Consider the following 24846-nt stretch of genomic DNA (forward strand, 5'->3'; position numbering starts at 1 on the left):
ACGAAGGTCAAAGTTCAGCCACCTGTGGGTGAGGTTGATGTTGACCAATATCCTTCAAAATTTGCACCCTTGTAGATAGGCATGGGTTCAATATGGTGTGCAAGTTCCATGAATATCGCCTGATTAATAAGAGAAAAAAAAATTATTAAAAAAAAAAAAAAAAATACAAAAAAATTAAATACAAAAAAATTAAATATTTGCCACCAGTTTTATATGTACAAATATTTAGGAAGTAATATCACAATATAACACTAAAACATACTAACCTAATATAATTGGTCAGATATATGGGTCCTGAAGGTGACACTGGAGTAGCAGGTGCATGATCTGGAGTAGCAGGTGCAAGATCTGGAGTAGCAGGTGCAAGATGTGCGGTGGCAGAGGGTGGGAGTGTGGATGGGGGGGGAGGGGTAGCTGGCTGCAACAAGCTCCTCCCACTCGTGGCTACCTCATCCTCACTCATCAGTGTGTGTAATCTACGCATTGTGGCCATCTCGTACCTTCTACGGAGAGCTCGCATGCATCTAGCTTTCCCCTTCTTCGTTTGGTACGTCATATTGCAGTAAAAATAGCACAAATAGTGATAGTTCTGGGAGATATTGTGAGAGCGCGTCCACATAGATCCATCAGCTCAGGGACACACAGAGTGACTGACTTAGCTAGCAACCCCACCCTCTCTCTCACACAAGACTGTTGCCAATGGGTGAGTTTATATTTGTTTTATGCATAACACGTTATTTTCCACGCTATTACGAAATATTAAGACTTCTACAACGTAAGACACAATACCCCACGGCGCACCCAGGCCGCGAGGACCGGATTGGGGAAAGTTGCAGCGGGAAATTTGACTCTAATTACGTTATTTTTCAAGATAACATAAAACGGTTTGCACCACAGTGTTGCCAGAACGTTGGAGTATTTTTCGTAATTTTTCGTAAATATTCCATTTTTTCGGGTATAATGGGTATAATATAATATAATATAATAAATTGTCTAATTTTTTTTTTTCTCCCTCTCTATTTAGGCTGAGATGCTGAAACTTGGCCCAGTTGCAGCACCTTTCACATGTATCAGGATAATAAATTTTGAATGCCCTACAACAACTCTCTTATTTCCGGGTATAATGGCCCCTACTACTATTCTATAGTATAAAACTAATACTACTATTCTTCTTTGAGCGTCAGACAGGTGCTTGCATCTCTTTATTACTGCATTATACCTCAGTTCCAGTTAATAGGAGCTGTTCTTAACAACAAAACGTTCTTTTTTTTTTTAAATTCTTCTAAAATCAATTTCTGAAAAAATTGTGATGAAAGTTTCACGACGATGAAGCCAAAAGTTGAAGATTTGTTTAACCACTGAACTGCGCAACGCGCCTGCAGGCGCTCAACAGGGGGTGCGCAACGCGCCTCAGGGATCTTATAGGTATAGAATTTGATTCAAAACTCCCGCTCACATCAGCTTCCTCAGGGCTCTTGTAAACAGGCGCCATATTTAACAAAAATAGTGCGCAACATTCCCGAGTGTGAGAGCCTCGGTACTGAGTGAGTAACCAAGGCTGGTGCACACAGCATGAGCTCACAGCACTGCTGTTCAGCGTGTGACCACAGCATCATCTAATAATGTAAAAATATATCTGTAACTGGTATTATGTAGCCATGATAGTATTACAGAAGAGCCTGAGTGTGATAATGACTGTGTACAATGTTCAAATGTCAGTGAATCAATGCTGTTCATGATGTTCACAGCGCTAGCCACAACACAGCATTATTTTGTCCATCTAAGAATCTTGAAACGACTTCTATGTTCCTTTACAAAATAAAGTTGTGGTCTATTATTCATTTGTAGGATTTAGTGACCAGGATTGTTATAACAGCAGGATAGTGGTGATAACTAGCGCTGTGCGTAGTATTGTGAGAGAAGGAATTTTGGTTAGGGTGGGAAGGAGGGAATCGAGGTAACGTCACTATGTGTGGCAGTAACTCTTGTTTTGCTCACCATATTAGCTTAGTGGTTTGCTATGATGAACACACATGTATATGGATATATACAATGTGTGTATATAGTGTAATAACAGCAACAGGAGTATGTTGGGAGGAGCCATTTTGGTGAGGGAGGTGGAGTCGTACTCGAAGCGTCGTATCCTGGCTGCAGTGTGATTCCAAATGCAGTGTATGGTGGCAACTGTGCTGTTTGGACACAATACCAGCTTACTTGCATAGTTATGGTGAATAAAACATGTTGATACGTATACATAATGTGTGTAAATAGTGTAGTAATAAATACAATAACAGTATGGTATGGTACAGGAGGAATGTTGGTGAGTAAGGTGTAAGGAGTAAAGTGTTGGAGGAGTGAGGGAGGGCTGGCTGGGTGTGGTAGCTCACACTTGCGGAGTTCTGAATGTGTTGATGGTGAATGTATATAGTGTGTGATAGTGTATAGTGTGTAAAAATGTTGTAAATATACATAAATAAACATGAAACATTGGATATATGAGCAATATATGTACACACATTTGAGACACATATAACACAGTGTCTTGGGACAGTACGGATGTTCTACTGCAATAATATTGTTTACATGTTCATTATACATATTATTGGCAAGAAAAAACAAAACAAAAGTATTTGGAAATGTACGCAAAAAATGAACAAAAAAATATTTGTGGGAACTCGCGCATGTTGAAGCTGGCGGCCGTCTGGCTCTGGGAGTTTGTCACAGGCGATCACCAAATCGTGACTTCACACATCATTTTCCGGACCCCCATTGCGGTCAAAGTAAATACAATTTTGAATTTCTGGGGAAGCCCCGTCGGCTCCTCGAAGGTATCCAGGCAGAATGGATATGTATATCTTTCTGGCATCAATGCATGGAGTTCTTGCCTACCGAGGACCACGAGCCAGAACCTGGCCCCCTCTAGAGAGGCACGAGGAGCAATGGCCTATAGAGACCCCCCTGTGGTTGGGAGCATTCTATGTCTGCCATTGACCGGGACAGGCACCCAAAATGGTAGGCGCCCCAAAACAAAACCCTATTCTGGTAAAACTAATGCGACCGAAGGCCGAACAAGTGGACAGAACTCCCCAAACGAAAATTAGCAAACTAGCATGACATCATCATGTCGCCACGCCGCTGTCTGCGCAAACCCCCCCTCCCTCCCCAGGAGGGGGAAGGGGGAGCCCCAGACCCACCCGCCGGTGACCCAACCTTCAGTTTTTAGACTGATGGGAGTCTGGTGCGGTCGGGCCTCTGGCTCCGGTTTTTTGTTACAGTTCTGTGCCTTGTGGTATGGGCTGTCCCTTCAGGTGGTGCATGAGCCGGAAGTGATATTCCATGGTACTCGGGCTGCATGCGCCTTTGGTCACCTTCCATAGGTGCCCTGTAAGTGCTGCCCTTGGGGCTTGGGGTCACCTTCCACAAGTCACCTCGTGATCTACCTCCGCTGTGCCATTTACTGTAAAATTTTACTGGTCCTCCCCACTTGGCCCCAGTGAGTGGACACGTCCCGGGGGGGGGGGGGGGGTTCAGCTTTAGCAGTTTGGCAGACTTGGTGTAAGGTATGAAATTGAAAGCTATACCCTAAAGTATCGTTAACAACACCCGCTCTTGCTTTCTTAGAAATAATGGAAGTGCAGGGGTCGATATAGTAATAGTCACCAGTTCTAACTACATGGGACAAGAAATACACTTTGGGGTACAATTTTACAAAAGGATTTTATTTAACAAATACCAGATTTCCTCATACTTCTTAGAATAGTGGGGGGGGGGGGTGTTTACTTGGATCCACCACAGGATTGATACAGACAAAAGGGGGGGAAAAGGGTCCTTCTTCCTCTACAACCTGGGACTTAAGGTCATTACTCTATTCCACTCCACATAGGTCACTACAAAGGACCTGGGTTTACAAATGAATATACAAAATAAATGTGGATAATCTCCCCATGTGACACACAGCTGAGCACATATACCTGAATTAACAACACACCACTCTCCCTACACACAGGGTTTCAAAAATCCTTATTTCCACAAATTCCTATCCCTAACTCATAAAGAAAAAGGGAAGCACCGCTATAAACATCTATAATACTGCACTTATCGTGTTTGTTGGAGACCATCCACAACACTGGTCTGGTTGCCACTCCCTCCCTCTCCCAAGTGACTGATAGGGGCTTGCACATGTCCCTGCCAGCCTGGTTCCAATAATGTCCCCTCCCTATACATGTCATACACATTTCCCAATACTTCATTTATATGTCTTATAATGTTCAAGGCTGTTTTTCTACATTTAACACTGTTGTTTCTCTATATTTTCTTGCATTGAATCTGCTTTTTCTTAACCATTTTATCCCTTTTGTTTACTTTGGGTTTTCTTTTTAGTAGATTACATTTTTCTGTTGAGATGATGCTCTGTGCATCTGAAAGGGGTCAGAGTTCCAGACTGTTTTTTCAACATTTAACACTGCTATTTCTCCCTACACAAGGGTCTCTCTCAATAGCCCTGCTATTTCTCCCTACACAAGGGTCTCTCTCAATAGCCCTGCTATTTCTCCCTACACAAGGGTCTCTCTCAATAGCCCTGCTATTTCTCCCTACACAAGGGTCTCTCTCAATAGCCCTGCTATTTCTCCCTACACAAGGGTCTCTCTCTTACATTGGGCGCCGGTTCACAGTACCCTGCCTGGGCTTTCCTTGGTGTATAACCAAGTATAACTAAGGGCCCTGAGAAACCCCATGGGGGCTTCGTGGTCCAATGGATGTGACCCCTGAGTCCTTCCCCTCGTGTCTTGCGAGCTTGGAGGTTGCTCTGTCCCCTTGTCTCAGGGTGACACTCACCTGTTTTGCCTCCGCCTTGCTGCCTGTTGGGTCGATGATTGTTTTGACCTGGAGTTGTGCGACGTGTGTTGTCTGTATGTGCTCCCGTTCACCCAAGCCACTGATATTGATGTGCGGGTGCAAGCAGCTGCGGTGTTGCATGCTAGGTTTAGGTTGCTGCAACGCTCTAGGTTGGTTTCGGCTCCAGGTGCCCCAAGACTGCCCCGTTTTGGTAAAGGGGTCTGGACTTGGGGGTGGGCCGATTCTATCCGCTCCTCCTCATCCTTCCCCCTTCTGTTGTGCATACAGGGGTACTTCAGTTTAAGAATTTAATCCATTCCTGGTGACAGTTCGTAACGTGAAAATTTGTAAACCAAAGCGAATTTCCCCACAAGAAATAATAGGAAATGAATTAATCCGTTCCTGACTCCCAAAAAACTTCACTTCAAAGTAAATTTTATACCTAATTTACCCTTATCTACACTTCAAAAGTATGTTGAAGTTATTACTTACCCTTGCTGACGACTCCTGTTGGCGTATGGAAGATGGTGAGGAGGGGGGAAGGAGGAGAGGTGTTAATGTTTGGAAGGGGAGTCCCCTTCCATTATAACATCAGGCAGTGAAGATTTCTCTGGAATGCACTCTGTGGCATGTTTTGCCTGCATACCACTAGGTCCTGGTTGTGACTCAATGCTTGATTGTGGACACGTCCACAAAGTAGATATGCAGCTGGTGCCTTTATAGCATTGCTGAGTAATACATAATAGCAGAAATAATAATGAGTAACTATGTTATTATGCTCTATTTTGTTATATATCATATAAATACAACGTCCAGTGATAATACAGTGGTACCTCGAATAGTGAATTTAACCCGTTCCGGCGCCGTTGTTGTCATGTGAAATGGACGTCGTACAAAACGAATGTCCCCATTGACATTAATGGTAATCAAATTAATCCATTCTACCACCAAAAAACATTAATATGATATTCGATGTTTTAAATAATGGAGCAGCCTACCTTACACTGCACAAACCTTTATGACATTTTTCTTTCTGCAAATTTTTTAAAAATTTATTTTTCATTTGTCTTATAGCAAAAGGTTCATTTGGTGGTCGGCAGGTAGGCTGCTCCATGTTTCTTACATAAAAAAACGAAAATAAAAAAAAAATTAAGAATTTTGAAAACCAGAACAGTACTCCATGTTTCTTAAATAAAAAAATAAAACAAACTATATAAAAAAAATTGAAACAATTTGGAAAATGGACAAATGCTATAAAGGTTCATTCAGTGTTTGACAGGTAGGCTGCTCCATTATAACAATCTTTCTTTGTTTCAAATGTGCTTCATGTTTTGTATTTTTCATTTACGTCTGAATAATGGGGCAGCCTACCCGACAAACACTGAATGAACCTTAATGGCATTTGATCATTTTTCAAATTGTTTCAACTTTATATTTTTATTTTTTTTTATTTAGGAAACATGGAGCAGCCTACCTGTAGACAACCAAACAAACATTTTTGACATTTGTTCTGGTTTTCAAAATTAATTTTTTTTATTATTTTTGTTTTTTTTTTATGTAAGAAACATGGAGCAGCCTACCTGCTGACCACCAAATGAACCTTTTGCTATAAAACAAATGAAAAATAATTTTTTTAAAAATTTGCAGAAAGAAAAATGTCATAAAGGTTTGTGCAGTGTATGTAAGGTAGGCTGCTTCATTATTGAGACGTAAATGACAAATGCAAAACATATGGAACACATTTGAAACAATGAAAGATTGTTATAATGGAGCAGCCTATCTGCCGAACACTGAACAAACCTTCTTGACATTTGTTGTATTTCAGAAATTTCATTTCTTTTTTCTACAAAAACGTCAATGCGTTGCAACATCTCAGCAGTCACCCTTTAAAATCCCAGCATCATTAGCACCTTTAAACAAGAACAACATAATTTACATACATCGTCGGAGGCGTCCATGAATGTGCAAGAAGCAGCGCGACCCAACCATGTGGTGTTGATGTTACTCAAACGAGCATTCGCCATACGGGACGGTTCGTCGCCGATCGGGCCAGTCATTACCCAAAATTTTCGCCTTTTGGGGCGATCGTTATGCAAGGTACCACTGTATATGTTAATACTTTCGCCGTTTACTGTCGGTAATGCCGGGGATGACGCAGCATTGCGTCATCCACTTTAAATAATCGCCAAATATCAGGTTTTTATCCGATTTTTTGGGGACTGGTTTTAAAATGTGCGCCGATGTCTTCCCATTTTCTTTGTTGAGCCTCGTGGCCCTCAGGCGGCTTGGCACACGCCGTGGGCCCATTGTTTTCGCTCCACTGTTGTGACCAATGTCGTCTCCCTTCGCATCTCAAACGTGAGAACATTTCGGCTATTTTCCGTGGCTATATTTATTACTGTGGCTTTAGAAACTATCTACGCTTACTCCACGATGGATAGTGATCCTGAACAAGGCCCTTCCAGGAAGAAAATTGCGAAAGAAAGGCTTGAAAAGGGCGGGAATTGGGAGTGTAGCTGGAAGGCGTCTGAGCGCTCACTTGTGGCTAACGCGTGGCCCGTCTTCAACTCGTCAGCGGTTGGAGCGTGACCAGGTTTTTTATTTTATATGCTAATGTTCCTCTAGAGAATTCTATTGCGAACCCATTGAGACCAAAATGAAAGACCTAGGACAAAAATTGAGGTGACCTGAGTGAAAATAATGAAAACATTTTATCGCGTTTGCTCGCTCCTGGGTAACTTGTTCGCACTTTCTCTGTTTGCTGCGGGTAATTAGCCGGGCTTTTGGAGTTTATATGCATTTAGTGCTGTAGAGAATTCTATTGCGAACACAATGATACCAAATTTAATCTCGTAGAACGAGAATTAAGGTGACAAAGTTGAAGAGAGTATACACTTTTCAGAATTTACGCGCGCTCCCGTGACACCCTGGGACCCAAATCGCACAGTTGAGGGGTGGCGCGCGGGGTACGCCAAAGTGTTAATTTCATCAATGTCCCAAAAATATTTTTTATAGGATTTTTTTTTTAAGATTTAATTTTTTGTCTCTTTTGTTCATAATTAGATTTTGTTGTAACCTTTACAACCTGGAGTGCATACCCTTCCCTAACCACATGATGATACAATGAAATTGGTTCACAAATTAATAGTCACAACTCACAGAACTTGGTACAGTGGCACCTCGACATATGATTGCCCCTACTTACTATAATTTCGAGTTACGATGTAAATTTCATCGAAAAATGCGACTCGACATCCGATTATGTCATCGACTTCCGATATTTGTTGGAACACGTTCGGGTCGACCGAGCGCGTAGTTTCTGGTCACGCGGCTGACCTGCCTCAGTTTACTGCAGCTGCCCGCTTAGTGACAATCGTGCCTATAAGAAATTCCGCTTTTGTGGTGATTTTTTGCATTTTGAACATTAAAGTATTTATTATTTATCACGCCATGAGTCCCAGGAAAGTTAGTGGTAAGGCTCAACATATGAAAACCCATGTAAGGATGACCATAGAGCAGAAACAAGAGTACAGAATGTCTCTTCCTCAACAATTAAGCAAATGTGTGCAGCATGGGAAGAATTGCAAACCTTTGCTGAAACGACTCACACCAAATCAAGCTGCAGTAAGTCGTAGCCTTAACCTATTCAATGACACTGTGATGCATCATTACAGACAAATGTTAAAATGAAGGGAAAAACAAATGTCTCTTGACAAATTTGTAGTGAGACAAACAAGCACTGAACCACAACCAGGTCCTAGTGGTATTCAGGCAAAACGTAAGAGAGAGAGTACCCCAGAGAAAACATCACTGCCTGATGTGATAATGGAAGGGGACTCCCCCTTCCAAACAGTAACAACTCTCCTCCTCCCCCCTCATCACCATCTTCCATAGGCCATCAAGAGCCCTCCATAAAGGTAAGAGAAACTTTGGTACTGTATTGTAGTTAGAAAAAAACATTGTATTCAGTATAAAATGTATTTGTATGTTAATATTTTGGAGGGTGGGGAACGGATTAATTCAATTCCCTTTATTTCCTATGGAAAAATTCCCTTCGACTTACGATCCGTCTCTGGAAATGGATTAGCATCGTAAGTCGAAGCTCCATTGTACTTTGAATTTTTTTGGTTGATTTTTTTCTCAGATTGATATAATTTTCTGATAATTTTCCATCACTCCCTGCACCTCTCTGAGAGGGCCAGGTCCCGGCTAATGCTTCCCAGTAGACCAATAGAACTGATGACACCTATTAGTATGGAACTGAATCACTGATAAAAGCTTCAGAAAGTCTACGGGGCTCCAACAGAAAATTATGAAACTTTATATTAATGCAAAAAAGTTAAAGACAATCTTTCAGTAACAGAGCAGCAATGTGTAGATTTGTGAAGGATGAACATGTGGCTGGCAAGCAGGCAGTAGGCAGAGAGTGGGTGGGCAGAAGGTAGAGTGGACTGATGGGTGGCAGGGTGGATGAGTAGTAAGGCAGGTGAGCAGGCAGATGGGTGGTAAGGTGGGTGGGCAGATGGATGGCTGGGCAGGTGACAGAGCAGGCAGGCAAGTACTAGGTGCCACTGGGTGGCAGTGTGAGTAGCCTGCAGGGTGGACATAGTGGATAGGCAAAAGGGCATTCGTGTGTACAGGTAGCAGAATGTGCAGGTATTGGGCAGGTGGCTGGATGGATGCTAATGAGGTTGGTGGCAGAGTGGGCACAGTGAGTGGACGAGTGGCAGGACAGTCAAGCACCAAACTGGATGGGCAAGGGGCAGGACAATCGGGCACCAAACTGGATGGATAGGCGGCAAGACAGTCGGGCATGAGAGTGGGTGGGCGGGTGAGTAGCAGGGGGGGGATGGGTATTTGGGCATGCAGGCAGCAGAATGAGTGGGTTGGTAGCAGGCTGGGCAAATGGTAGAGTAAGGAGGTGGGTGGCAGGGCAGGCATAGTGGGCAGGAAGGTGGCAAGACAGGCATGGTGGGCATTAGGGTGGCAGGACAGGCATAGCAGAGGGTGGTCGAGCAGCAAAGTGGGTGAGTGAGTAGCAGAGTGGAGGGCAGAGGGTGGGCAGCTAGCAGTGGGCAAGTGGGCGGCAGATTGTGAGGGCAAGCCAGCAGGTGGCAGATATATCAGATGGTGGGAAGCAGAAATATCAGATTAGAACTATCACAGACTGGCTTCTAGGTTTCACTCGATTCATCCCTCAGCCCCTGTATACTCACTACTTCCTTCCCCCATCCCCACATTAGACCCTCCCAGCTATATCCTTCCCACCAACTTCCACCCCCTCCAATCATGTCTAAACAGTCAGTCTGGATGGGACTAACACAGTATGATTTTTATTTTCTGCTACCTTCCTACCAGCTGGCGGCTTGGGAGGCAGACTGCATAAATGCCTGACATCAGACTCATATAGTTTACAAATTGTGACTGGTTTTAGCTGATGGTGACTTCTTGTGACTGTGAATGCCTCACTGACTGACTTCTTGTGACTGTAAATGCCTGCTAGACTGTGACTTGTAACTGAATGCCTGACTGACTATGACTGGTTGCTACTAACTGTGACTGGCTCTGACTGGATGCTACATAACAGAGGCAGTGAAATCTGTGAAGGGAAAACGGAACTGCTGGCCTAGCGAGGGCAAGGACGTCACAGCAAACCCAATAGTGGCCTCCAGTTTAACCACCGTGCTGCGCGGAGTTTATTGTGAAAATCCCCCGGTGCGCATGAAATAAGGTGTTCCCAAAAAATTCTTTTTTCTTCGTAAAATGATAAATTCCCTTCCCTGAACATGTCTATGTAAAAATAAATACCAAATTCCACTTACTTTGGCTGTGGGGACGTGGACAAGGTGCGCTGTGACGTCATCAGGGCCTAGTCGCCCGTGGGTGAATCCCCCAGACACGGTCGCGCGGGCCATTCAAGCACCGGGTGTTGCCACAAATATATTTTCAATTATTTGTTTTAAGTATTTCCAATGCGGTTTTATTGGAAATAAATGCAGAAAATGATTTCTTTTTATTTTTTTTTCAGTAATATTATTCAATAGTGTGTATTGTGATATATTTATATAATAAAAGGGGTGAATCATCGATATACTCAAAAGTATGGTGTGCATATTAGAAATTCAATTATATTCATAAAACAATAAGCAAATAGTTTTGCTGTTATTACACTCTATACACAGGTTATATATAAGTATCTGCATGCTTTGTTCACCATAACGAACCACTAAGATGGTATTGAGAGCCGAAAAGCAACGAAGAGTGACTGCCACACACAGCCAGCCACTCGTTGCTACTCCCTCAACAACACCTCACTCGTCCACTTTCTCCTCCCACCATCCTGTTTTTTATTTTATTCACTATATATACAGACGTTATATATAAATATCTACAGGTTTTGTTCAACACAACTGTATAACTAAGCTGATCAAATTAGTTCAGGCACCGAGAGACGTCGCTACACACAGCTGGCGGCTGTCTCCCTCACACATTCAAGGTCACACGTACTAAATTTCTCCCCCAACAATACTGTTTGCAGCGTTATTACACTATATACACACATTATATATAAGTATCTACATTCTGTATGCACCGTAACTGTACACCTAAGCTTGTAGGGTGCCCAAAGAGCATAGTGGCTACCCTCTACACAGCTGGACAAGTCATGCAGATGACGCCACCTCCGTCACCCAAATGGCTCCTCCCAACATAATCCTTTTGCTGTTATTACACTAATACATTATACATAAGTATCTACATTTGTGTTCACCATAGAGAACCATTGAGCTGGTATGGTGAATGCAAACTATAACAGGTGGCCACACAATCAGAAAACGATGCTATCTCCCCCTGTCCCTCAGCATGACTCCTCCCACAGCACTAATTATCCCAACAATCCTGCTATTATCACAATCCTGGTCATTTTTATCACAGTCAGGGGTCATCTGTAATACTGTCATTGCTAAATATTAGCAGTTATATATTTATTTTGACATTTTTCGGCAGTGCTTTTTCATAAGCTGAACAGCAATGGTGTTCGCTCATGCTGCGTGCGCAGCCTTGGTTGCTCCAACAGTACTGTGGCTCTCATAACGAAGAATATTGCCCATGATTTAAAAAAAAAATGGCGTCTGTTTACAGAAGCTCTGAGGAAGCTAATGTGAACCCTGTGTAGCCACGGGCCATTTGAATCGTGCCTGGCACCCTATGGCGTAGATATACGCCATGCGCACCGAGGGACATGTTACTCATGGCGTATACATACGCCATGCGCAGTTTAAGGGTTAATGAGCACCATACTTGGTAAACTCAAGCCGTATTCTGGATTTAACAGCCAATGACTCGGTAAATAAGACACCTGTTACCGATCTCAATTTCAGTCATTAGATTATGTAGTTCATTTTTGGTCCCTATACTATAGAATGGACATAAATTCACTAGGGGCATCCAGCATAGACAAAAACCACAAATTAGAAACCTTCAACATGAAGAGAGATTGAAAAAGCTTAATTTACATTTTCTAGAAAGGTGAATAGTTAAGGATAACAAGATTGACAAATTGACAACAGGGGTTGTTGATTTTGGTTGTCTGTTGCTTTTTCGATTTGGGTTGCCAATTACAACATCAGGGTTATCATAATTGGGAACCATTTACCAGGTAACATAATAGACATAGGATTCTTCAATTGTTTCAAGCATAGACTAGACATATACTGTATATGTGTTATAAGTAGGAGCTGCCACATATGGGCCAATAGGTCTTCTGCAGTTTCCTTGATCCTTAACCCTTGTGTTGCTCATGGATAATTAGCATTTGTCATCCACAGGTGCATACAAAAAAAAAATTCTTCCTAACCTGTTAACCCTTAACACTTTGACGTACCCCGCACGCCACCCCTCAACTGTGCGATTTGGGTCCCAGGGTTTCACGGGAGCGCGCGTAAATTCTGAAAAGGGTATACTCTCTTCAACTTTGTCACCTTAATTCTCGTCCTACGAGATTAAATTTGGTATCATTGTGTTCACAATAGAATTCTCTACAGCACTAAATGCATATAAACTCCAAAAGCTCGGCTAATTACCCGCAGCAAACAGAGAAAGTGCGAACGAGTTACCCAAGAGTGCGCAAACGCGATAAAATGTTTTCACTATTTTCACTCTGGTCACCTCAATTTTCGTCCTAGGTCTTTCATTTTGGTCTCAATGGGTTCGCAATAGAATTCTCTAGAGGAACATTAGCATATAAAATAAAAAACCTGGTCACGCTCCAACCGCCGACGAGTTGAAGACGGGCCACGCGTTAGCTGCGAGTGAGCGCTCAGATGCCTTCCAGCTACACTCCCAATTCCCGCCCTTTTCAAGCCTTTCTCTCGCAATTTTCTTGCTGGAAGGGCCTTGTTCATGATCACTAACCATCGTGGAGTAAGCGTAGATAGTTTCTAAAGCCGCAGTAAGAAATATAGCCACGGAAAATAACTGAAATGTTCACACGTTTGAGATGCGAGGGGAGGCGACATTGGTCACAACATTGGAGCGAAAACAATGGGCCCACGGCGTGTGCCAAGCTGCCTGAGGGCCACGAGGCTCAACAAAGAAAATGGGAAGACATCGGTGCACATTTTAAAACCAGTCCCCAAAAAATTGGATAAAAACCTGATTTTTGGCGATTATTCAAAGTGGATGACGCAATGCTGCGTCATCCCCGGCATTACTGACAGTAAACGGATGACGCAATGCTGCGTCATGCCCGGGCAAAAGTGTTAAGTTGCGCACCGCATCATATGATGCTTTGACCGACTTGTAGTAAATTGCGCATCGCATATCTTGAGGTTATCTTGAGATGATTTCGGGGCTTTTAGTGTCCCCGCGGCCCGGTCCTCGACCAGACCTCCACCCCCAGTAAGCAGCCCGTGACAGCTGACTAACACCCAGGTACCTATTTTACTGCTAGGTAACAGGGGCATAGGGTGAAGGAAACTCTGCCCATTGTTTCTCGCCGGCGCCTGGGATCGAAGCCAGAACCACAGGATCACAAATCCCGCGTGCTGTCCGCTCGGCCAACCGGCATCATATGATGCTTTGGACTACTACGCAAGATTTAAACGGCCCGCGGATATACGGGGTTCACCACACCTTCATCAGGGCTCTTGTAAACAGACGCCATTTTTTTTTTAAATCGTGGGCCAAATTCCCGGGTGTTAGGGGCCTCAGTATTGAGTGAGCTACCAAGCCTGATGCACGCAGCATGAGCTCACAGCACTGCTGTTCAGCTTGTGACCACAGCATCACCTAAAAATGCCATAATATACTTGTTCATGTTATTATGTAGCGATGATATTATTACAGAAGACCCTGTGATAAAACTGACCAGGGCACTGATAATAGCAGGATTGTGGTGATATTTAGCGCTGTGCTCCATGGAGGGAGGAGTAATGCTGTGGGAGGGAGGGTGGTGGTATTGTCTTCTGACTGTGTGTGGCCACCTTTTATTGACTGCACTCACCATACCAGCTTAGTGGTTCGTTATGGTGAACACAAATGTAGATACTTATATGTAGCATGTGTATAGAGGGTATAAACAGCAATAGGTGTAGGTTGGGAGCCGCCACCTCCCTCACCGTTTTGGTGAGGGAGGTGGCGTCGTCTGCACAACTTATCATGTTGTTTACTGGTGACCACTATGGTCTTTGGGCACATTGTCAGTTTACTTGTACAAGTATGGTGAATAAAACAGGTAGATACTTATATATAATGTGTGTGTATATAGCATAATAACACCACAAACAGTATTGTTGGAGGAGAAATATTAGTGCGTCTGGCCTTGAAGGCGGGTGCCACAAGCTGACTGTGCGAGTAGCTACGTCTTTGTGCCTTTACTCACCATACAAGCTTAACACTTTCTGGCTCCAGGCGAATGTAAAAAAAACAACTGTAAGTGCTCCCGGCGTTTTGCCGCGTAAGCGTAAAAACAAAAATGTGTATACTCTTTTTACTCTCCTGACCTTAGTTCTTGAGCTACGTATTTCATTTTGGTACCAACGTGTTCGCAATAAAATTCTCTAGAAGAACATCAGTAAAAAAAAGTCACGAAATGAATAGGGATACCAGGACCAAATAAATAACTACGAAGATGACTCGCCGTGAGCGCCCAACAGCAACAAAATGTTTTTACTCTTGGGATTGTTATCACCTCCACACTTGTCCTACAGCGTTAATTTTGGTATCAATGGACTCGCAATGAAATTCCCAACACGGTGATATGAATATAAGCGTAGAATAATGATTGCGGCCTGCCCGCAAGAGTGTGGGAAGTGGTGAAATTGTTACCCGGTGTCGGTGACGGGACGATGCACGGCGCTTTGAAAGTTTATACTTATTTCATTCTCATGACATTATTATTCTATGTACGTCATTCATTTTTGTGTCAATGTGTTCGCAATAGAATGTTCTATGAGCCCGTAGGTAAAAAAGATCAACAAAGCGCAAGATAGAATAGCGCCAAATATAAAACAACGCTGGAACATATCAGTGAGAGTCAAACACACACGAAATGTTTTTACTTTTGTTATGTTTGTGAACCTTTCATGAACTTATTGCACCATGCAGCCTATTGGTGAGAAAGAGAGCCTCATGACGCGCAGTTTGAAACAAACCCAAAGTAAATCGGATAAAAATTGAATTTTATACAAATATTTTAAAAGAGGACATAAGTTTATGTCCACATAGCGGAAGCGGGTAGGCGAAACAGGATGCCGGGAGGAGTCCTCATAGCCGGAAAGTGTTAAATGCACAGTTAAGGTGAACAAAACATGTAAATATTTATATATAACGTCTGTATATAAAAGCAAAAACACTATGGTGAGAGGAGAATGGTGGCAAGTCAGGTGAGGGGAGGGAGTGGCAGCCAATAGCGGGCTGCCACTGGCTGCCATTGCCACTGCCACTCAGCATACCAACTTAGTGGTTCGTTATGGTGAACACGAATGTAGATACTTATATATAGCGTCTGTATATAGTGAATAAAAGCAAAAACTGTATTGTGGGAGGAGAATGTGGGTGAGTCAGGTGACTTCAGGGAGGGAGGAAGTAGCAGCCAGTGGCAGGCTGCTACTAGCACTGCCACTCAGCATGCCAACTTAGTGGTTCGTTATGGTGAACACAAATGTAGATACTTATATATAACCTCTGTATATAGCGAATAAAAGCAAAAACAGTTTGGTGGGAGGAGAATGTGGGCGAGTGAGATGTTGAGGGAGTGAGTGGCTGGCTGGTGTGTGGCGGTCACTCCTCGTTACTTTTTGACTCATAATAGCAACTTAGTGGTTCGTTATGGTGAACAAAACATGCAGATACTTATATATAACCTGTGTATATAGTGTAATAATGGACAAAGTATTTGTTCACTGTTTGATAAACATAATTGAATCAACAATATGCACACCATATTTTTGAGTACAGTGATGATTCACTAATTTTATTATATAAATATATCACACTACACACTACTGAATAATATTACAGCAAAAAAACTACAAAAAATCAATCAGAGACATTGAAATAATTAGGTAATTATCTCTTTGTGACAACTCCTACCTGACAGCTGACGAGCAACAGACCGTCTGGGACACACGCTGAGTCAGCGCCTGTTTTTTGCCAGACTTCCCCGCCCTATAGCGGGCAATATATGCAACTTACAATTTTCTATTATTTTTCCCATGATGAGTGAACACAAATTAACAGGTTTAGAAGAATTTTTTTTTTTTTTTTTTTTGTATGCGCCTGTGAGTGACATGCTAAATAGCCAGGCGCCATACAAGGGTTAAGTCATGTTTCCTGACGAGAAAAAAAAAAATAAAAAAATCAATTGTACTTACTGACGACGTAATCGAGTCGACAATATGGGCGATGACGTCACACCCTGCATGATTGCTCATGCACGGTGCGTCCCACAGGCGTCGCTCGCGGTCTTCAAGCAGCCACAGTTGCCACAGTTGCCACAAATTTAGTTTTGCGTCATTATTTACAGTGTCTAGGCGTATTTTAACACTAATATTAGTCACTAATTGTGTTGCATATAATGTTATATCATGGTCATTGTCAATAAATGTTGCATACATCAACTATAAACATGCGCACACAAATGTTTTCAATTACGCCAATATATTATGTAAACACAATGTTCATTATTATATTTACACACATGTACACACAATGTACAGGTTTTTGCACTATTATTGCACATTTAGAAGTCTTAGAGAGAGTGGTAGTCATTGAAGCAGTCGACAGCACACGCTTCACACCATGTTTGCACCAGTTTGCTTCTGTTCTCTCCTTTTTGTTGTTTTACAAACTATGCATCCGTGTTGGCCTATTGTACGCTTCCCAGCTGGTGGCAAATGTTTTAGTCTGTGTGCTTGAAAGCCTCCATGTATGTAAGCCTGGGTGTAGCAGCATGCTGCAACACTGGGTTCATGATGGGTCTTTGCATACCAGGGACATCTTTGCCAAACTTTGCTAATAACTGTGTTGCAAGTGTAAAGGCAAACACACGGAAACTAGGTTTACGTCCAGTATCCACCAGATACATATTATAGTGGTTCAGCATGCTCATGTCAACAAGATGGAAAAACACTTTTTTATTAACATTTCAATGTTTTCCGCACACACTCGATAGTGCCTTCTATCATGTCAGATTTATCAAACGCACGTTGATATTATAGTCAAAAACACAATCTGGCTTATATACTGGTTCTTTCGTTACACGGTTCACCTTGCCACTGTTCAGCATTGTACCATCATGCACTGTTGTAAGCATGTTCACTTCTCTCTCGCCTTTCCACCAAACAGAGAATATTTGATCACATTTTCGTAGCTGGCACTCACCAACTCCAAGTCTACCGTCAAACACTGGCATTGCCCTTCTTCGCGGCTTTACTGTGCCAACCAATCCAGTTCTATTTTCAATCAAGAACCTAGCTAGCAATGGACTTGTATAGTAGTTATCTGTGAATAAGATGTGGCCCTTGTTCATCCATGGTGCCATCAGTGACTTCACCACACTACCCGAGAAACCATGTTCGTCGTTACAGGGAATGTCTACATCGCTAGCTGAATACAGAATCATATCATTGGCTTTACTGTGCCAACCAATCCAGTTCTATTTTAATCAAGAACCTAGCTAGCAATGGACTTGTATAGTAGTTATTTGTGTATAAGATGTTGCCCTTGTTCATCCATGGTGCCATCAGTGACTACACAACACTACCCGAGAAACCATGTTCATTGTTACCGGGAATGTCTACATCGCTAGCTGAATACAGAATCATGTGTAACACGTATCCTGTTTCACAGTCACAAAGAACAAAGAATTTCAATCCAAATCTGTTTCGTTTGGAGGGAATATACTGATTGAATGAAACACGTTCTTTGAAAAGCACAAGGAATTTGCCAATCACCAGCTTCTGTGCTGGTACGTAAAGATCTCTGAACTTTCCAATCACTTCATTCATATAGTGCCTCACTCTCCAAAGTCTATCATCCTCTGTCCAGTTCTCATTACTTGCAAAATGCAGACACCTGAGGAGTATCTGAAACCTGTTTCGGGACATATATTTCCCAAAGAAAGGTGTTGGAATAGTCAGATCTTTGCTCCAATAATCTGTGATAGCGTGTTTGACACAGTACTTCATCAACATACATATTGCTAAAAAATACATACATTTCACCTACAGTTGTGTTTTTGCAACGCTGCAATCGTGAAAATTCTGTTATCTCTTTTCCAATGAGGTAACCGCATGAAGGTTCGTTTGGTGTACAATATATATATTGTACAATATATATTTGTAATCCCAATGTCTTTATTGTCAAAGGCAGGAATTCGAGGAATAAAACCAGCACCATCACTCCACACTGGTACACCTGTGTCCCGCAAGACGCACCAGGGGCACGATGGGGAGGAAGCGATGCACACCGTGGACCAGGAGCTGAAGCCCGTCTACGCACAGTACGGGCGCTACGTGCACGTGAGGTGGAAGCACGTGAACATGAGGCTCTTGGTGCCTCATGTTGTTCCATGGGGTGGCGCTTGGCTGAGCGAGACGCTGCTGACTTGACAAATTCTCGCCCAGTAACACCACTGGTACTGGCACCAGGCTCGGTATCACTATGCTGATTCCACTTCACTAAAACCAGAAAAAGTCACCTTCCTCTAACTCGTCACCCAAAATATCCTCAGACTCTAAATAAGCACAGGAACTGTGTGGTCGTGGGTGAATTGGAGTAGACACTGGGGGAGGTGGCATGGGTGAGTGTATAGGCCTCGCCATGGGAGGCGCTGTATCTCATTTTCACTGTCAGTGCTACTATCATCGGTCAATTGTGTGTAGTCCCTATCATTATCAGAGTCATCAAAATCACTTTCCTCACCATCAGAAAATAACTCACTAGTTATTTGCTCTTGGGTGAGTGATTGCATGATGCACGCCCGGGAGGCGTTCGGCTGTGCGCTCGACATGGTGGCTGCTGGGTAACTGATGCCTCCCACACGATGGTAGCGTGAGCTGGATTTTTTTTACAAAATGGCGGCTGTTTATTATAGCCCCTGGGCAGCGTATGGGGGCCCCCTCTACCTCGCAGGCTGTTCAAATCTTGCGCCATACTCCAAAACATCATATGATGTGGTGTGCAAGTTATTTCAAGATATTCAACACATCATATGCTGTGTTGCACAGTTTAAGGGTTAAGGTCTCATGTATGTAAATAATATAAATATAATTATTAAAGTATATAGTACAGTACTGTTTATGCAATTTAATTTTCAACTTACATTTTTGTGAGCTGCACGAATAGCAGAGAAAAGATGACCCTGGTAATCTGGTACAGACACTTGTACAATGCGGTCATACTCTGAACTTTCCCACAAGTCAATACTATCAACAGAGAACACATTACTATCTGTTGAATCAGACGTTCCCTCGTCCTGTGTTGATGATGAGTCCATTTTTGTCTCCATGTCCATTTTGTCATTATTTCTATGAATCTGGGGGGAAAAGAATATCATTGTTATTCCAAATCTTTGTCTTGGGTTCAACAAACTGAATATAATTTTGTTTATATTGCACAGTACATGAATAGACAGAAAGTTAGCATTATAAGATAGGGTTAAGATGAATGAATGCACAAGATAATGTTTGAGATGAAACAGTAAATTCTAAATTTAAAGACAAATAAAATATATTATTACAGAATAGGCCTTGGTTTTTTTCCTTCTATAAACAGTGGTACCTCGAATAATAATTTAATCTGGCGCTGTGTTCGTCATGTGAAACAGACGTTATACAAAATGAATGTCCTCATTTAACCACTGTGATGGCTGTGTTTATTGTGAAATTTCCCCAGTGTGCATGACATCAAGTGTTCCCCAAAAACCATTTTTTTTTTTTTTTGTAAAATGATAAATTCCCTTCCCTGAATATGTCTATGTAAAAATAATAACCAAATTCCACTTTAGCTGTGAGGACGTGGACAAGGTGCACTGTGACGTCATCAGGGGCTGGTCGCCCGTGTGTGAAGCTCCCAGACATGGTCGAGCAGGCCATTCAAGCACCGCGTGTTGCTACAAATATATTTTCAAATATTTGTTCTATGTATTTACAATGCGGCTTTATTTGTTTCTTTTATCGTATATGATGCATATTTGTGACGTTTACAATATGTATACAGTAGAATATTCATAATGTTCCATGGAACTATGATACATGTGTCGGTAATGTGTCCACAATAAATGTTTATTGTCACAATATTACATTGTAAAAATTCACTAAAATTACAATATGTACAGTTTCACATACTATTTACACAGTAACGCACTGTATTACACACTCAGTACTTCAGAGGTGGGTAATAATCAACGAAGTAGTCCATGGTACACAGCACGACTTTGCTCTCGTTTCACCAACTACAGATAGATTTTGGCTCCTGTTTCATCGTTCTGTGTGCTTGCAAATAACGCACTCGCGTGCACCCTTGGCTTTAGTACTTGTAGGTGGTATGTAGCAACGCTTGTAAATCATAAGGTAGTATTGAAACAATTAGAGGAAAAGCTCAAATTGTAAGGTAGTCTTGAAAAGATCGCTTTGTAAGGTCCCACACAGGAAGAAATTCAGCTAGCCTCAAAGAGTGTCCGTCAGTCATGAAGAGATTCGGGTATTCTTGAAAATAACTATGGAAAACACCACAATGGAAGCCGCTAACACTGTTCATCTATGCTACTTGTGTCTGATGCATCATCACTGAACGTAGAAAATGATTCATCTATGTATCACCTATATAAATTGGAGATGACAAGGGTGGGGCTCAGAGTTACAACTGGATACGCTCGCTGTATCATGCTCATAGGTGCTGTATCACTTGCATCCGAATGTTGTGTTAAGTCCTTATTGAGCCTAGCTTCACCAATATTATGACCCTTATGTTCTTCAAAAAATAAGGTCTGAATTTCACGGACCGAGCGCAATCTTTCAACACAGTGTCGGACAGGTGTTTGGGAGCCAGAGGCATGTGTGCCACAAATGGTTGCTCATGCAGTGCTAACCCAGCCAGCAGCCCTAGTCTTTCATATTTTATAGCAAAAGGTTCGTTCAGTGTTTGTCGGGTAGGATGCTCCATTATGACAATCTTTCTTTGTTTCAAATATGTTCCATTTGTTTTGTGTTTGTCACGTACGTCTCAATAATGGAGCAGCCTACCCGACAAACACTAAACGAACCTTTATGGCATTTGTCCATTTTTCAAATTGTTTCAACTGTTTTTTTATTTTTCGTTTTTTTTATTTAACCCTTAAAGTGCGCATCACTTCATATGAAGTGTAAATCGTTTTACCAGTCAACTGCGCTTCACTTCATATGAAGTGTATGGGTACCGCGCACGATTTGAATGGCCCGCGGTGTAGCTGGGGGTCCCATACGCTGCCCAGGGGCTCTAGTAAACAGCGGCCATTTTGAAAAAAAATCCAGCTCACGCTCCGATGGCATGGGAGGCCTCAGTTTAGCGAGAGTCACCATGGCGAGCGCACGGTCAAACGCCTCACAAGCACGCATCACTTAGTCCCTCACCCCAGAGCAAATAGCCCACGAATTATTCTCTGAAGGTGAAGAAAGTGTGTTTGACGATTCAGACAACGATGAGGATTATACACAGTTGTCGGGAGATAGTAGCAGCAGCAGTGAAAGTGAGAATGACCGCCATGCCATGGCGAGGCCTATACGCTCTCCCATGCCTCCTCGCCCATTTTCTACCCCAATTCTACCACGACCTCACAGTTCCTGTGGATATTTTCTGTTTGAGGGTGACGAGTCAGAGGGAGGTGACTCCTTTTCTGGGTTTAGTGACTCAGATCAAAGTTTTATTGAGCCTGTGGCTGGTACCAGTGGTGTAACTGGGCGAGAAATTGTCGCGTCAGCAGCATCTCGCCCAGCCAAACGCCACCGCATGGCACCACATGAGGGACCAAGACCCTCGTGTTCACGTGCATCCACCTCACGTGCACGTAGCCGCCGTGCTTCTCGCAGACGGTATTCAGCTCCTGGTCGCCGGTATGCATCGCTTCCTCGCCGTCTTTCCTCTGCATCTCGCAGGACGCCTGGTGTACTTGAGTGGAGTGATGGTGACGACTTTATTCCTAATATTCCTCACTTTGACGATAAAGATGTAGGGATTACAAACCTTTTCCCTAATCAAGGTGAGGACATGGCTGAGATGGAATATTTTACAGCATTCTATGATGAACCACTCATGGAATACATTGTACACCAAACGAACCTGCATGCTGCTTACCTGATTGAGAGGGAAATCACAGAATTTTCACGACTGCAGCGTTGGAAAAATACCACAGTGGCAGAAATGTATGTGTTTTTGGCACTCTGTTTGTTGATGAAGCACTGTCACAAACATGCAATAAATGACTATTGGAGCAAGGACAAGACAATACCAACACCTTTATTCGGGAAATATATGTCACGAGACAGGTTTCAGATACTCCTCAGGTGTCTACATTTTGGAAGTGTTCAGGACCGAACACCTGATGATAGACTGTGGCGAGTGAGGCACTACATGAACGATGTTATTGGAAAATTCAGAGATTTTTACGTACCAGCACAGAAGCTGGTGGTTGATGAATCTCTCATACTTTTCAAGGGACGTGTTCCATTCAAACAGTACATTCCCTCAAAACGAAACCGATTTGGCCTGAAATTTTTTGTTCTTTGTGATTGTGAGACAGGATACGTGTTACACATGATTCTGTACTCGGCTAGTGATGTAGACATTCCCGGTAACGACGAACATGGATTCTCGGGGAGTGTAGTGAAGACCATCATGGCTCCGTGGATGAACAAGGGACACATTTTATACACAGATAATTACTATACAAGTCCCTTGCTAGCTCGGTTCTTGCTAGAAAATAGAACCGGATTGGTTGGTACAGTAAAGCCACAACGAAGGGAAATGCCTGTGTTTGACAACGACATTGCAGTTGGTGAGTGTCAGAGAAGGAAAAGTGATAACATTCTGTCAGTTCGGTGGAAAGACAAAAGAGAGGTGAACTTGTTGACAACAATTCATGATGGAACAATGGTGAACAGTGGGAAAGTGAGCCATAAAACAAACGCACCACTATATAAGCCAGACTGTGTTTTAGACTATAATATCAACATGCGGTTGATTGATAAATCAGACATGATGATTGGCACTGCAGAGTGTGTGCGGAAGACATGTAGGTGGACGAAAAAAGTGTTCTTCCATCTTGTGGACATGAGCATGCTGAACTGTTTCAACATGTACCTTGTGAGAACTGGACGTAAGCCCACTTTCCGTGACTTTGTATTTGATGCTGCAATACAGTTATTAGGAAAGTTTGCAAAAGATGTCCCAGGTATTCAGCGGCCCATCATAAACCCACTGTTGCAGCATGCTGGTACTCCACGCCTCGCTCACACTGAAGGCTTCCTAGCACACAAACTTAAGTATTTGCCACCTGGTGTGAAGCGTGCAATAGCCCAACGTGATTGCTTGGTGTGTAAAACAACGACACGTAGAGACAAGAAACGGAAGCTTGTGCAAACATGGTGTGAAACGTGTGGTATCCCATTATGTGCTGTCGACTGCTTCAATGACTACCACAGTCTAGAAATCTTCTAAGTGTGCTTCAAAGTGTGTATAGCGTGTGCGAGTGTGTAAATATGTAAACATATAAGCAGAACATATAATATAATAGACTGTAATGACATATTATATTGCCGTAATTGAAAACATTTGTGTGCGCCTGTGTATACTCAAATATGCAACAATTATTGATACAAAATATGTTCAAACAATATTTGAAACACAATTAGTGAAAAAAAATTAGATAAAATGCGCTTAGACATTGTAAATAAATAGCGCGAAAATATATTTGTGGCAACTCTGGCTGTTTGAGGACCGCGCGCAACATCTCCCGGGCGTGTACTGCATGAGCGACCATGCAGATTGTGACGTCATCGCAGAGCTTCTCGGCTCTATTGCAACAAAAGTAAGTACAATAGAATTTTTTTTTTATTTTTCCCGTGATCAGTGAACAGAACTTAACAGATTAGCAAAAAAAAAAATTTTTTTTTTTTTCAAAATGACATGCGCCTGTGTGGATAGCAGGATATTAGACCCTGAGCATGTTAAGGGTTAAGAAACATGGAGCAGCCTACCTGTACACCACCAAACGAACCTTTTTGACATTTATTCTGTTTTCAAAATTCTTCATTTTTTTATTATTTACATTTTTTTATGTAAGAAACATGGAGCAGCCTACCTGCCGACCACCAAACAAACCTTTTGCTATAAGACAAATGAAAAATAAATAAAGAACACATTTGAAGAAAGGAAAATGTCATAAAGGTTTGTTCAGTGTTTGTAAGGTCGGCTGCTCCATTATTGAGACGTACCTTACCTTGAGGTTACCTTGAGGTGCTTCCGGGGCTTAGC

The 24846-nt window shown here is 42.5% G+C and overlaps 1 protein-coding gene across 1 annotated transcript in view; it reads right to left on the reverse strand.

The window, feature by feature from the left end:
- The window catches only part of LOC123758193 (uncharacterized), a 256842-nt gene that overhangs the window by 149792 nt on the left and 82204 nt on the right, over positions 1 to 24846 (reverse strand). Inside the window, exon 2 of the mRNA XM_069322439.1 lies at positions 19661 to 19873. Within this exon, the coding sequence (XP_069178540.1) occupies positions 19661 to 19852 (192 nt within the window). The 5' untranslated portion in view covers positions 19853 to 19873. The remainder of the gene's footprint in view (positions 1 to 19660; positions 19874 to 24846) is intronic.

This window comes from Procambarus clarkii, chromosome 11 (assembly GCF_040958095.1).
Source record: "Procambarus clarkii isolate CNS0578487 chromosome 11, FALCON_Pclarkii_2.0, whole genome shotgun sequence".
In the NCBI taxonomy this organism is placed as follows: Eukaryota; Metazoa; Arthropoda; class Malacostraca; order Decapoda; family Cambaridae; genus Procambarus; species Procambarus clarkii.